The 11,667-nt window shown below is 40.7% G+C and overlaps 1 protein-coding gene across 1 annotated transcript in view; it reads left to right on the top strand.

Annotated features, from left to right (window-relative positions):
• Positions 1-4,140: 4,140 nt before the first annotated feature.
• LOC104276754 (protein unc-13 homolog B) overlaps positions 4,141-11,667 on the top strand; it is an 85,574-nt gene continuing 78,047 nt past the window's right edge. Inside the window, exons 1-4 of the mRNA XM_009873182.1 lie at positions 4,141-4,188; positions 4,968-4,973; positions 5,916-5,990; positions 6,487-6,706. Coding sequence (XP_009871484.1) covers positions 4,141-4,188; positions 4,968-4,973; positions 5,916-5,990; positions 6,487-6,706 — 349 coding nt within the window. The remainder of the gene's footprint in view (positions 4,189-4,967; positions 4,974-5,915; positions 5,991-6,486; positions 6,707-11,667) is intronic.

The following is an 11,667-nucleotide window of genomic DNA, read 5'->3' as shown; positions in this document are numbered from 1 at the left end:
CGGTCTTAAATAATCCTTACTGACCACTGCAGAGTGGTCTGGAGGAGACCCTTGTTCCTGAGTCAGTCACTGATGGCACCAGAGGAGGAAAAGGGTAGCTCAGAAAGACTGCTTGTGCTCTTAGAAGGAAAAGAGTAGCTTTGGGGAAGTCTTCTGTCTTTACAAGGATTTCTGTGGTCATTATAGTAGCCAAAACTGAAGTAACTCTGGAAATGATTGCATGTGGTAATTTTTAGAGTATCATGCCTCATTTGCACAGGTGAGAGTGAGAAGCCATGCGTTCTCTCCACCACGCGCTACTCACAGCAGATGAAGCAGACAGATTCTGATTGTGTGTAATTTCAGCATGATAATCTGCATAATAGGTGCCAGCGTGGTAGCTGCCCTAATACCATCTCTGGAAAAGGACGACAATGATGCATTTTACAAGCTACTAAGTTTTGTGCCTTGTATGCAATTAGGGTGATACAGTTTTGCGGTGATGTGCTCATTAGGAGCTGACGTAGCTGCAGATTTGCCCTGAAATTTCAGCAAGAGGTTGTCTTGCTACAAACGTAAGTTAATTCGCATGTGGCCAAAAGAAGCTTCCCTAATAAAACAGTGATTTATTATGATTATAAATATCACCTTCTCCTGCTTTAACAAGGAGACAATGTACTGGATTTATTGGTTCATGCACACCGAATGATTTCCTAGCCTAAAAGATGAATATACCTACAGTCCTGAAATACTTAAAAATGTGGTTTATCAATTCAAGGCAATGTTTAAACTGTTGTTGGTTTGTTTTGTTTTTTTTAGCTTTCTATGTGAGCTATAAAAAACCAGACTGACTAGTGTAGTTTGGAAAAAAAGTTTACCTTATTTCCTGTATCCCCACATGCAAGGGATTTCCAGAAAAGGTGATTGTGCCTGGTGAACCTTTAATTCCACCATTAGCCATGTTTTGGCTTATTAGCCACAAAGTATATTAAAGCACTTCTGTTTGGAGTTCTTTCACATGAAGATTAGAGAAACTGTATCCTTTGAAGGGAATAATCATCTTCTCTCATTGCAAACCACCTTAGCTCGCTTAAATTTTCAAGATTTGATGTAAGCATCTGTGTGATAAAACTTATATTAAAAAATGATACTTGCTTCAAGCTATTTGCACTTTTAGCGTAATATGACAATAGCTCCCGGTCTGTAATCACTGGCTTTGGAGAGACAGCTTCAAAAAACAGAAGTACAATTGATATTATGGATGGGTCTCTGGGTATAATATCTCATGCCTGTATATTTTATTTATTAGTGCAAATCATCTCATATAGAACTGCTATTAGCTCCCCAATAGAGCACTCTGTAATAATGCTATAAATATTACATGCACTGCAGAGGAGAGTTACCCCTTTACATATAAAGCTACAGTGTGCGTTTTGGAGGCACTGTCAGTACTTCTGATGTGCAAACACTAATTTTGTTAATCAAAGTAGAGTTTGTGCATAAATAAGGAGACTAGGGTGGCTGAAAGCTCAACAAGGTGAATAGTTTTGAAAATTAGTAATTGTTGCTTTTTTTGTTTGTTTTAATATTAATAAGCTGGAAGAAGGTCATTTCAGTGTATATCTAAATACTACAATTCTGCTCTTCAGTGGCAAATACAAGCACCTTTCAAATATGCTTGTTCTCTGTCAGTCTGGCTTACACCTGGTTCTATCATAAACCTCAGTCTAATATAAATAAACCTGGTTTTAACTAGACGGTGTTTCTCAAGCACAATAACTTGTTTAAGTTCATCTTGAATTTAAAAAACATAAAATTTTTAATGTTTTTATTTCCTGGGAAATACTAGAATATCACAGTTACCTTTCAGTTGAATTAGAAAAAATAAAAATAAAATTCGAAATTGTGTAGAAATGAAGTGCAAATTCCCAACTCTGCCATTGACTTCTAGCAGGAGCACTGGCTCTGGCTTTTCACTTAGAACCATTTTGTTGCATCGTTTCAGCTCACAAACCTCACTTTCTGTTTCTCGTATGTTTTCATAATTCAAGTGGTTTGACACAAATCTGCAAAACTTACCTATAACATGTATTGTAATTTAAATTATGCTGAATTCTTGGCATCATCTGGTTAGTCTGCTGTGACAGTTGTTTTACCCCAAAGCAGTATTGCTAGTATCAGAAAGAATTTGTAACATTAGGGCAGCAGACAAAATTCCACATTTGATCTCTGCAAGACTGTTCTCAGTTCTGGCAATATAAACACTTCATGCAGATAGTTCTTATTTCTTCATGTGTTAGTTACCCTGGGTGTCTTTTGACTTTGGGCTGTATTCAGAGAGGGACTGAGTAGGTCCTGCTAGCCAAGGGATGCAGGTTGCTTCTTGTCACTTACCAGCCTCCCAATTTTCAAGGCAATTTGCAAATATGCAGTGGCAGTTTGTTTTCCTGGGTTGTTTTAAAAGGTAGCACCATATGTATCTTCTATTGCAGTAAGAGCAGTTTATCTCATACTCCTCTCCCCTGTAGTTCTGGTGTCCTAAAGCGTTGCTGCTGGGTGTGGTGTACCAAATCAGCAAAATAACGTGGGTTTGAAGTGCCAACCAGTTTACCGCGCAACTGAAGAAGGTGCAAGCCAGCATTGTATGAAAATCAATGGCTAAATATTGAGAGGAGAGGGTTCCTTTACAGTCTTTATAGCCACAAAAAAAGCCTTGGGAACCCTGTTCTTAGTGTCAGCAAGGCATGAGACCAATGTGGAGATGGGAAAGTTGAATGAGACACTACGAGAGGCTGTGGGTTTTGCCTGGCAGGCTCGACATTCATCACAGAGTGGGAGCTGCAGCACGAGTCTGCTCTTTTGGTTCAAGATGAGTATGATAGGCAGAACAGCAGAGAAATGTATGCTCAGTTTCCAACCTTAGCAAAAAGCATTATCTTAAAGCCTTACAGATGAATGCAGTTTATTTAGTGGGAGCCTTTATGCTGGATTAACAAACCTACTTCAGGCATAGGCTAACACCCATGTGGTGTTATCAGTGAACAGCAGGATCCAGATACAATTATTCAGGCTGGTCTTGTCAAGAAGGAAGCAGGTTATAGTGTATTATTTCTCCTGGCTCCAAGTGTCAGCCCTTTTGTAATAGCCCTTTTGCTCCATCACCACTTCCACCAGTGAATGGCAGCTCTTGTGTGTAGGGATCTGCGTGGCTTGAAATGCTGAGCACCACAGATCCTCTGTTTTACTGAAATAAAAGTAATCTTATTTCTGCTCAGATGTGAGGTTTTTCCTAATGGTTATATGGACCTCGAGGGCCAGGATTAAGTATGTTCTAGCCTAAAATCAGATGATGGGTAGCAGTGTCCTGTCCCTGGGCTGATCCACTTTGACATGCTCCCTCCCAACCACCAACACCAGGCAGAAAGGTCTGGGTTTTTACGTGTGAAGAAGATAAACACTTAATCGTTTTTAGCATTAAGTTTACACTGTCTTAACTATAATCTTCTGGCTGATTTTGCTCCCTACAGTAAAGCATCCTACTTCTCACACACACACCTCCCCCCCTCAACACAAAATTAATTAATTGGAAAGAAAGGAGATGGGGAAAGACTGGGGACAGGATGTTTTCAGATTTCCAAAGTCTTTCCTGCCATGATGCTCCGTGCCAGTAGTAAAGTATAAACTGAGCTATCCATAAGGAACAAAAGGTACTTCTGAAACAAGAGCCGTGTGGCTCGGTTACCACAGGTTAAGCCATGTGTGAATTACTGCCGCAAAGCTCTGCGTCTGCCATTAAGTAAGTATTTTTTCCAAATTTGTGCCTCACAGAAACGATGAGAGTAAGGCTGCCTTCACTCTGGAGTGACTCTGCCGCACTGGGTGCTCTGCAGGCGTGTGCCCAGCCTACTCTGAGCTAGCTCAGACCTCAGAGAATGGGAAAATGACCTCTTCTCAGTGTGTTAACAACTTCGGCTTAATATTAAGTTTCCTTGGCAGTTGACTGATTCTAACCATTCTCATTGACTATGCTACTAGCAAGCAGACTGATTTTTAAAGGAAGTCATCTCATTACTGTCTCTCCTTCGGTGCTGTGAGATTTTGAAAATTTTGTCGTTCTCTTGAATTTTCAGGCCTGCAGGTGGTCTCTATGGTATCGATAGCATGCCCGATCTACGCAAAAAAAAGCCAATTCCACTTGTCAGTGATCTGGTAAGAGATTTATGGTTTTTTTCTGGTACACAGATGTTAATGCAAGTGGCTTTGCTTTTTGACATATGGTAATGTTCATTGTCACTTCAAGAAGCAGAAGGTTGTCTGTTTCGTTAAATTAATTCTTATGATAAAGGGTTAAGATTTGTGCTTGGAAAAATCTCAGTGAGAATGAGCTACTGTTTTGTAGACAGTTTATTTGGCAGAATTAAGATAATGTTCATGTTCTTTTTCCTTTTTATTCTAGACAGAATATTTGATTATTTTTAGGCTTGCATTATTTTTAAATGTTTTCCTAAAAATCAGATACTTCAAGGAAAGTTACAATGTCCGTGTGAGGTTTGGCGGCTTACCAGAAGGTTGGAATTTCAGAGGATAGATAAACGAGCATATGTGGTTGGATTTTTAAAGCAATTTGCAATATTGCCAGTAGGCTTCTGCACTGAGGAAGCACAAGATCCAAGAGAGTAATGAGGACAAGTTTCATATGCTTGTGTGATACAGTAAAATAAGGCTTCTGTAGGACAAATGTTTTTTTTGTTGACTCCATTCAGTACATGTAACAATTTCATACTTGGGGGGGAAATGCTGTAACAGCTGAAAGACGAAAGTTTCCAAATTTTACAATTCACATGACAAGATGCATGCAATTCTCTCTGCCAGTTTATGCATGAGAAGCTTAGCACGTGCCTTACTAACAGCTTGTATCTTAAATCTTTGTAATAATGGCATTAACTTGTGTTACTTCCTTCATATGCTTTCCTTCTCTCTCTCCACAGGCCATGGTAAGTGGAGCTAAACACTGTCCTCCAAGTCTTCACTAGAAACAAAAATTTTTTCACCTTATTTTCCCTCCACATTTTTGCTTTTTATTTTGAATCTGCAGTATTGCAGTGCATGCGTATCTGACACTCTGTCCTGCTCCATCACTGATGAAATGAACTTTTCCAGTCTGTCTTCAAACAGTACGAAGCAGAGCATAAATCAAGGTTTCTGATAGGGTTAGATGATTTCAGATGTTGCTAACTTTAATTTTTTTCTCGCCTTGGTTGGTCTTGTTGATCTTAAAGGTCTTTTTCAAACTTAATGATTCTGTGATTCACCTAAGTGGAGTGACTTGCCAGTGTGAGATGCTGCAAAGGCACTGCCCTGTGCTGCCCAAGACAGCAGAACTTAGTGTTGGCGTGATGCAAAAGAGGCAGTTTTGAGGGGAGAATGCTGTTCATTGTGTTCAGTGATGGCCAATGAATGTGATACACCAGCACATTCAAACCTGTGCTCCCAACCCAGTCTGTTCCGTTTTATCCTTTTTATTTGTAACCCTTTCACTGTCATGTTTGGGGGATGTTATGTATGTTGAAAAACTAGTGAAATAATCGCCTTCTGGATATGAATGAAGTTAGGTATATGAGAGTGAGTCGTGTGTAGTGACCATAGGCAATAGCAGAACATAGAAGTGGAGATCTAAACCCAGATTTCATTCACAGTTCTTACCAGAGAAACAAATAAAAATTTACCACTGTGAGACTAGTTGTAGGAAGATCGAAATAGAGTATGCATTTGACTCTTCTGAGGTTTGAACTGTCATTTAAGAAATGAAGCTGAATGTTATGGACTGCTGGTTTGATGTCTGGCATGACAGAGTCCCCTCAGTCACATCTCTGGGCATGTAGTGCCAGGGCATTTCTGAATATTGGTGTTGAATAACAAACTTTCTTCCTTCTTAGTCACTGGTTCAGTCCCGGAAGGCCGGAATTACCTCAGCAATGGCCACTAGAACATCTCTCAAAGATGAAGAGCTGGTAAGTGAGAGGGTTGCTTGGCTCCTAGTAACTTTTAGTAAGCAAATTAAGGGAATTTGGCTTTCTGGGGTACAGAGCCAGCTTCACAGATGTCTAAAAATATAGATGCGAAATCTTCATGTATTATTTGTTTAAAGCAACCAAACATGTAATAAATAACATTCAATGTGTTGATATGATCCTGAAAAATGTAATCTTATGTTTCTCTCTGTGCTGCCTACCCTGGGGAACTTGCTTTATGCAAGATATTCCTCATTCACAAACTTTTTTTTTTTCTTTTCCTTCATCTCTTTCGCTTTTTTAAATGCCTGGAGAAGCGTTTTTGGAAGGGTATTCTCTGCTGCTGCTCATAAAAGTTTCTTAAATTTTGCTACCTCAAATGTTAGATTTATTTCACTTGCTCGTGCCTTTTGCTTTAAAACTCACATGTTAAACCAGCAAAACCAGGTTCAGTCACCATCCTGGATGCTGGTTTATGTATGCTCTTGCCTTTCAGAAATCTCATGTCTATAAGAAGACCTTGCAAGCCTTAATCTACCCGATCTCCTGTACAACCCCACACAACTTTGAAGTGTGGACAGCCACAACTCCTACCTACTGCTACGAATGCGAGGGGCTGCTGTGGGGTATTGCACGGCAGGGAATGCGCTGCGGCGAATGTGGCGTCAAGTGCCATGAAAAGTGCCAAGATCTGCTCAATGCTGACTGCTTACAGAGTGAGTAGTAACCAGTAAGATATGGCCATCTCAGACACATTACCAGAGCTTTCCTAAATGTATGGGTAATACCGTAGTGATCAGTGAAGCTGTGTTTGTTAAAATGATTGCATATTTTCTGAAAAGGTGCTGTTAGGCTAAAGCTACTCCCATCACCCTGTGGACACAGACACCTCCACTGACACAGAGGAATTTTGCAACAATGTGCCCGATGTCCTGTAAAAGAAGATTTAATTCTTGACTCTCTCACATCTCTTGACCCGTGTAACTTGTTTAATCTCTCTGTGTCACTCAGGTGGTGTGTTTGTTAACATATCCTGCATGAAAGAGAGACAGTGGGCTGTGTGAATAGGCTACCAGGCTGAGTATTCTGACTACTGTTCTCTTCCTCCTGCCGTGGCATCTTGGTTATAAATGTTTATAAATATGTAAAAGGGGAGTGTCAGGAGGATGGAGCCAGGCTCTTTTCTGCGGCAGCCAATGACAGGACAAGGGTCAATGGATACAAGCTGGAAGATAGGAGCTTCCACAAAAATATTAGGAAAAACTTTTTCCCTGTGAGGGTGACAGAGCCCTGGCACAGGCTGCCCAGGGAGGTTGTGGAGTCTCCTTCCCTGGAGACATGTAAAACCCATCTGGACGCATTCCTGTGTGACCTACTGTAGGTGATCCTGCTCTGGCAGGGGTCTGGACTAGATGATCTTTTGAGGTCCCTTCCAACCCCTAACATTCTGTGATTCTGTTATGTAGCTTTTTTCATATACCAGCCTATTACACTGATTAAGCTCTTCAGAGCAGCACTGGATTCCTACTTAGTGGATAGAGCCCATGAGACCTGGACTTGAGAGGTGGGCTCGTGTGAAGCTCTTCAAGTTCAGCAAGGCTAAGTGCAAGGTCCTGCACCTGGGTTGGGGCAATCCCAAGCACAAACACTGGCTAGGGGATGAGTAGATTGAGAGCGACCCTACAGAGAAGGAGTTGAGGGTGTTGGAGGGAGAAAAGCTGGGCGTGAGCCAGCAATGTGCGCTTGCAGCCCAGAAAGCCAGTTGCATCCTGGGCTGCATCAAAAGAAATGTCTCCAGAAGGTCAAGGGATGGTGTTCCTCTCCTTCTTCTGTGCTGCTTTCAGCCCTGGGGCCCCCAGCATAAAGAAATACATGGATGTGTTGGAGTGGGTCCAGAGGAGGTCAAGAAGATGATGAGGGGCTGGAACACCTGCCCTGTGAGCACAGGCTGAGAGAGCTGAGGCTGTTCAGCCTGGAGGTTCCAGGGAGAGCTGACACAGTGGCCTCCCAGTGCCTGAAGGGGCTACAGGAAAGCTGGGGAGGCACTCTTCATCAGGGAGTGTAGTGATAAGACAAGGAGTGAGGGTTTCAAACTGAAAGAGGGAAGATTCAAATTAGGTGCAAGGAAGAAATTTTTCACTGTGAGGGTGGTGAGGCACTGGCACAGGTTGCCCAGAGAAGCTGTGGCAGTCCCCTGCCTGGGAGTGTCCAAGGCCAGGTTGGGTGAAGCTTTGAGCAACCTGGTCCAGTGGGAGGTGTCCCTGCCCATGGCGGGGTTGGAACTAGATGGTGATCTTTTAGGTCCCTTTCAACCCAAACTGTTCTGTAATTCTGTGACTTTTGCTGGGATTCTCTGTACCAAGTGCAGGTTGGCATGGCATTTTGTCTTTTTAACAGTAGGATCTCATGGACTGAGTCAGCAGAGATGATGGGTCAGATAGCAGGATTGTGTTTGAGTTTTTTAGTATTTAATCTTCCTACCAGCATTACTATTTTTTTGTTGGTTTTTTTCCTGCGGTGTTCAAAAACTAAGCTGTAAGAGCTCTTCAAAAAGCTGTGACTTTACAGAATAAATGAGACCTTATACAAACAATGAAAAATTTTGAAAGGAATTTGATTAAAAGAAAAAATAAAAAGAGGGAGAAAAAGTATTAATTTAGGCATCTGTTTTGGGCTGATTATTTTTATTTTTATTTGCTTGTAAAACAGTTTCTTAATTTGGTCTCAGATTCATGTTCTTGCTTGGGAGCAACATAGCTTACTCTAAATGGAATAGAAATTTCTGCCATATGTGTTAAATCTTGAGTAGGAAGGTGGAGCTATTTCTGTTCACTCTTGATTTTCTCAATGTTGCAGCTTGATGGACTAAGTCTAGGGAATCAGAAAAGTTTATAAGGTATAAACAGACTCATTGCAAATCTGTCTCAGTGATTATAGGAATATGAAGAGTCAAATCTTGTGTCTGCCTCAGGCTCTAATTGTTTGGAAAAGCCAGACTGGATGATCCAGCAAGGGATACCAGCGAATCATACATTGCTTGTTTTCACTTGTGACTTAACACCCCAAATGGATGTTGGTTTTGCTTGTATTTTTGGTGTGTGCAGAGTTTTAAATCAGTCGTAGTTAGGATTGTGGCTCTTTGCAATGGCTTATTTGTCAGACACAGCTGATACTGGTGATCCATATCCATTCTTCTGTTGCTTAGTGTTTCTAGGTTTATCTTTGAGGGTTGCAAGGTAATCTTTACAGTTTATTCCATTCGAACAATTGCATCATTGACACTTTGGCTTTGTTGTGACCTTTTTGTGGCTTAGCAAAGAGCTTTTGCGTGGCATTTGGTTTGGGAAAGTGTAGTTAAAGTATAACTCTGTTTTCTGACACAACTTGATGTAGGAGGTCACAGAATGAGGATCTTGTTATTTGTTTCTGGAGTTCTGGTGATTTTCAGTATTTGAGATGAGAAGCTGCTGATACACACATCTGGGCACAACTTCAGATGCCTGTGTATGATGCTATAGTGTTATAATGGAGCTGTGATACTTCAGTGCGGGGAAAATGCTATAGGGAGCAGAGGAAAATGAGGTTGGCACTAGCAGCATCAAGGAAAAAGGCACAAAGCTATTTTATAGAGCAGAGGTCATAGAATCATAGAGTGGCATAGGCTATGAAGCTAAAAACAGCAGAAGAAAAGCTAAATAAAAGAAATAGGTAATGACTAGGAGGAAATACATTGCTGCAGAGGACAGCGGTGGCTATCTGTGTTCAATGAGACTGGGATGGGCACTGGAGAGAGTTTGATGATAGTGGGAAAAATAAGAGAATGTCTCAAGAGAGGATGGTGTGAGTTGGTTATCTTTAAAAAGAGAGGCTTGGCAGTGTGGGACAGGAGAAGGGCAGGAATGATGATGTTTCCAAAAAATAAAAATAGCCATGCTGGGTCTGTCTTGAGTAGAATGTTTCTAACGGGATGTTGTGGAGCCCAAGGCAGAGATGTAAGATGTGTGTTTGTAGCTCCTATGACTCTGGCTTACTCTTACAGCTAATGATGGCTTAAAGCCTTTCTGAGCAGTACATGCTATGTTTAATGGCTATTAGGGATGATGGTTCTGTGAATTGGTTTAACCCTTGCTTGAATATGTGTATGTGTGAAGTATGTTGGGGAAGAGGGAAATAAGCAGCAGGGAGGAAGATGGCCTGTTTAAACTTACTGCTTGCAAAATGAAAAAAAAAGGAATAAATTTTCTTTAAGATAGTTAAAGATGGATGCAGAAGACACCTCCATTGATGAGAACAGAGAGTCTCTAAAACAATCCCTGAGGAATAACCATGAGGGCATGTTTTCTACTCTCTGGTTGGAATTAAGTAAGCTTATGTGGTGGGCTGCAGGGTGTGATGATGGCAGTAGTCTGCTTTTCTATGGCATAGAAGACAACTGGAAGCAACTCTATTTTTTTATATGGCAAAGCATTAGATAAGAACTTGGTATTTTATTCACGGGATTGCAGAAGATAGCTTTTCACATTTCCTTTCAGAAATGTAAACCCAGGGTACTAAAGCATGCAGAAACAACTGAGAGTGCACTGAGCTTAAAACTTGTGAAGCATGTAGAAAGGTAAAACCCAGCCAAACAGCTGCATTACTTACAGAGTTATTTTTGAAAGTTGCCCAACATCAGAACAGAGAAGATACAGATGCAGTGAGCTGTGTGTCTGTGGGAGTACCCAGTGTGAGTGTGATACCTAGGGGAGAGATGTAAAGGAAACTGAAGATGGCAATTGTGTAATTAAAAGTCAGAAGACAGAGGAAAGATCATTCTGGGAGATTAAGATGATGATGAGGCCAATATGTGAATGTGCTTCTGTTGTGTTGGGAAAACAAATGTTATCAATACTAGAAATCTATTAAAAAGCTTTTTCAGGCAAATGTGTTCTTTGCTTTGGCATGTTAGTGCTAAAATCCTTCTAAGTGAAACCCATAGGGCCAGAAGAAAATGGAAAAAATAAATTCGTTTTTATATATTTCTGACGCACACAGGCCATGCTTGGAGAATGAGAAAAAGGGGTCAAGCAACATTTTAGAGATCAAATAAATTCGAGACAAAACTTTCTTGTATACTGAACTCAGAAGGGATTTCTTCCAGTCAGAAGCTCTTGGTAAAAAAACCTCAACATTCTCATAGCATATCTTCACTTAGGTCTATATAAGGCTTTCAGAAGATGTTACATTGGACTAAAATGAATTTTAAGGCTGGTAACAAATACAGTTCTATTGATTATACTTTGATGCCTCAGGATATCTCTTCACTTCAGGCTGTGTAAGTCTTCCAGAAAATGTTGCATTGGAGTAAAATGAATTTTCGTGCTGGTCACAAATGCAATTCTGTTGTCTGTGCCTTGAAATTTTGGGTAGACACCTGGGGTTTTATGCCCTAGAATCAGAATGTGCTGTTTATCCATATTCTATCCTTTAGTGTCTTTCTGGGAGGAATAAAAGGATCTCTTTCCATAGGTCTCTTAGAAGTAAGTTTGGTTATTTTTTTCTGAGGATGTTTTTCTTACCCTGTGTATTTTTAAGAAACTGAGTGTCTGATACCGTTAACAAATGTGTGGGACTGTGGTGACGAAATACTCAAATTCAGCAACACTTTGTTGCAGTGTGAATCAAAATTCGTTTGCAG

This window comes from Apaloderma vittatum, unplaced genomic scaffold (genome assembly GCF_000703405.1).
Source record: "Apaloderma vittatum isolate BGI_N311 unplaced genomic scaffold, ASM70340v1 scaffold3480, whole genome shotgun sequence".
Classification (NCBI taxonomy): domain Eukaryota; kingdom Metazoa; phylum Chordata; class Aves; order Trogoniformes; family Trogonidae; genus Apaloderma; species Apaloderma vittatum.
The sequence above is the reverse complement of the archived record's forward strand: the minus strand, read 5'-3'. Positions and strand labels throughout refer to the sequence as shown.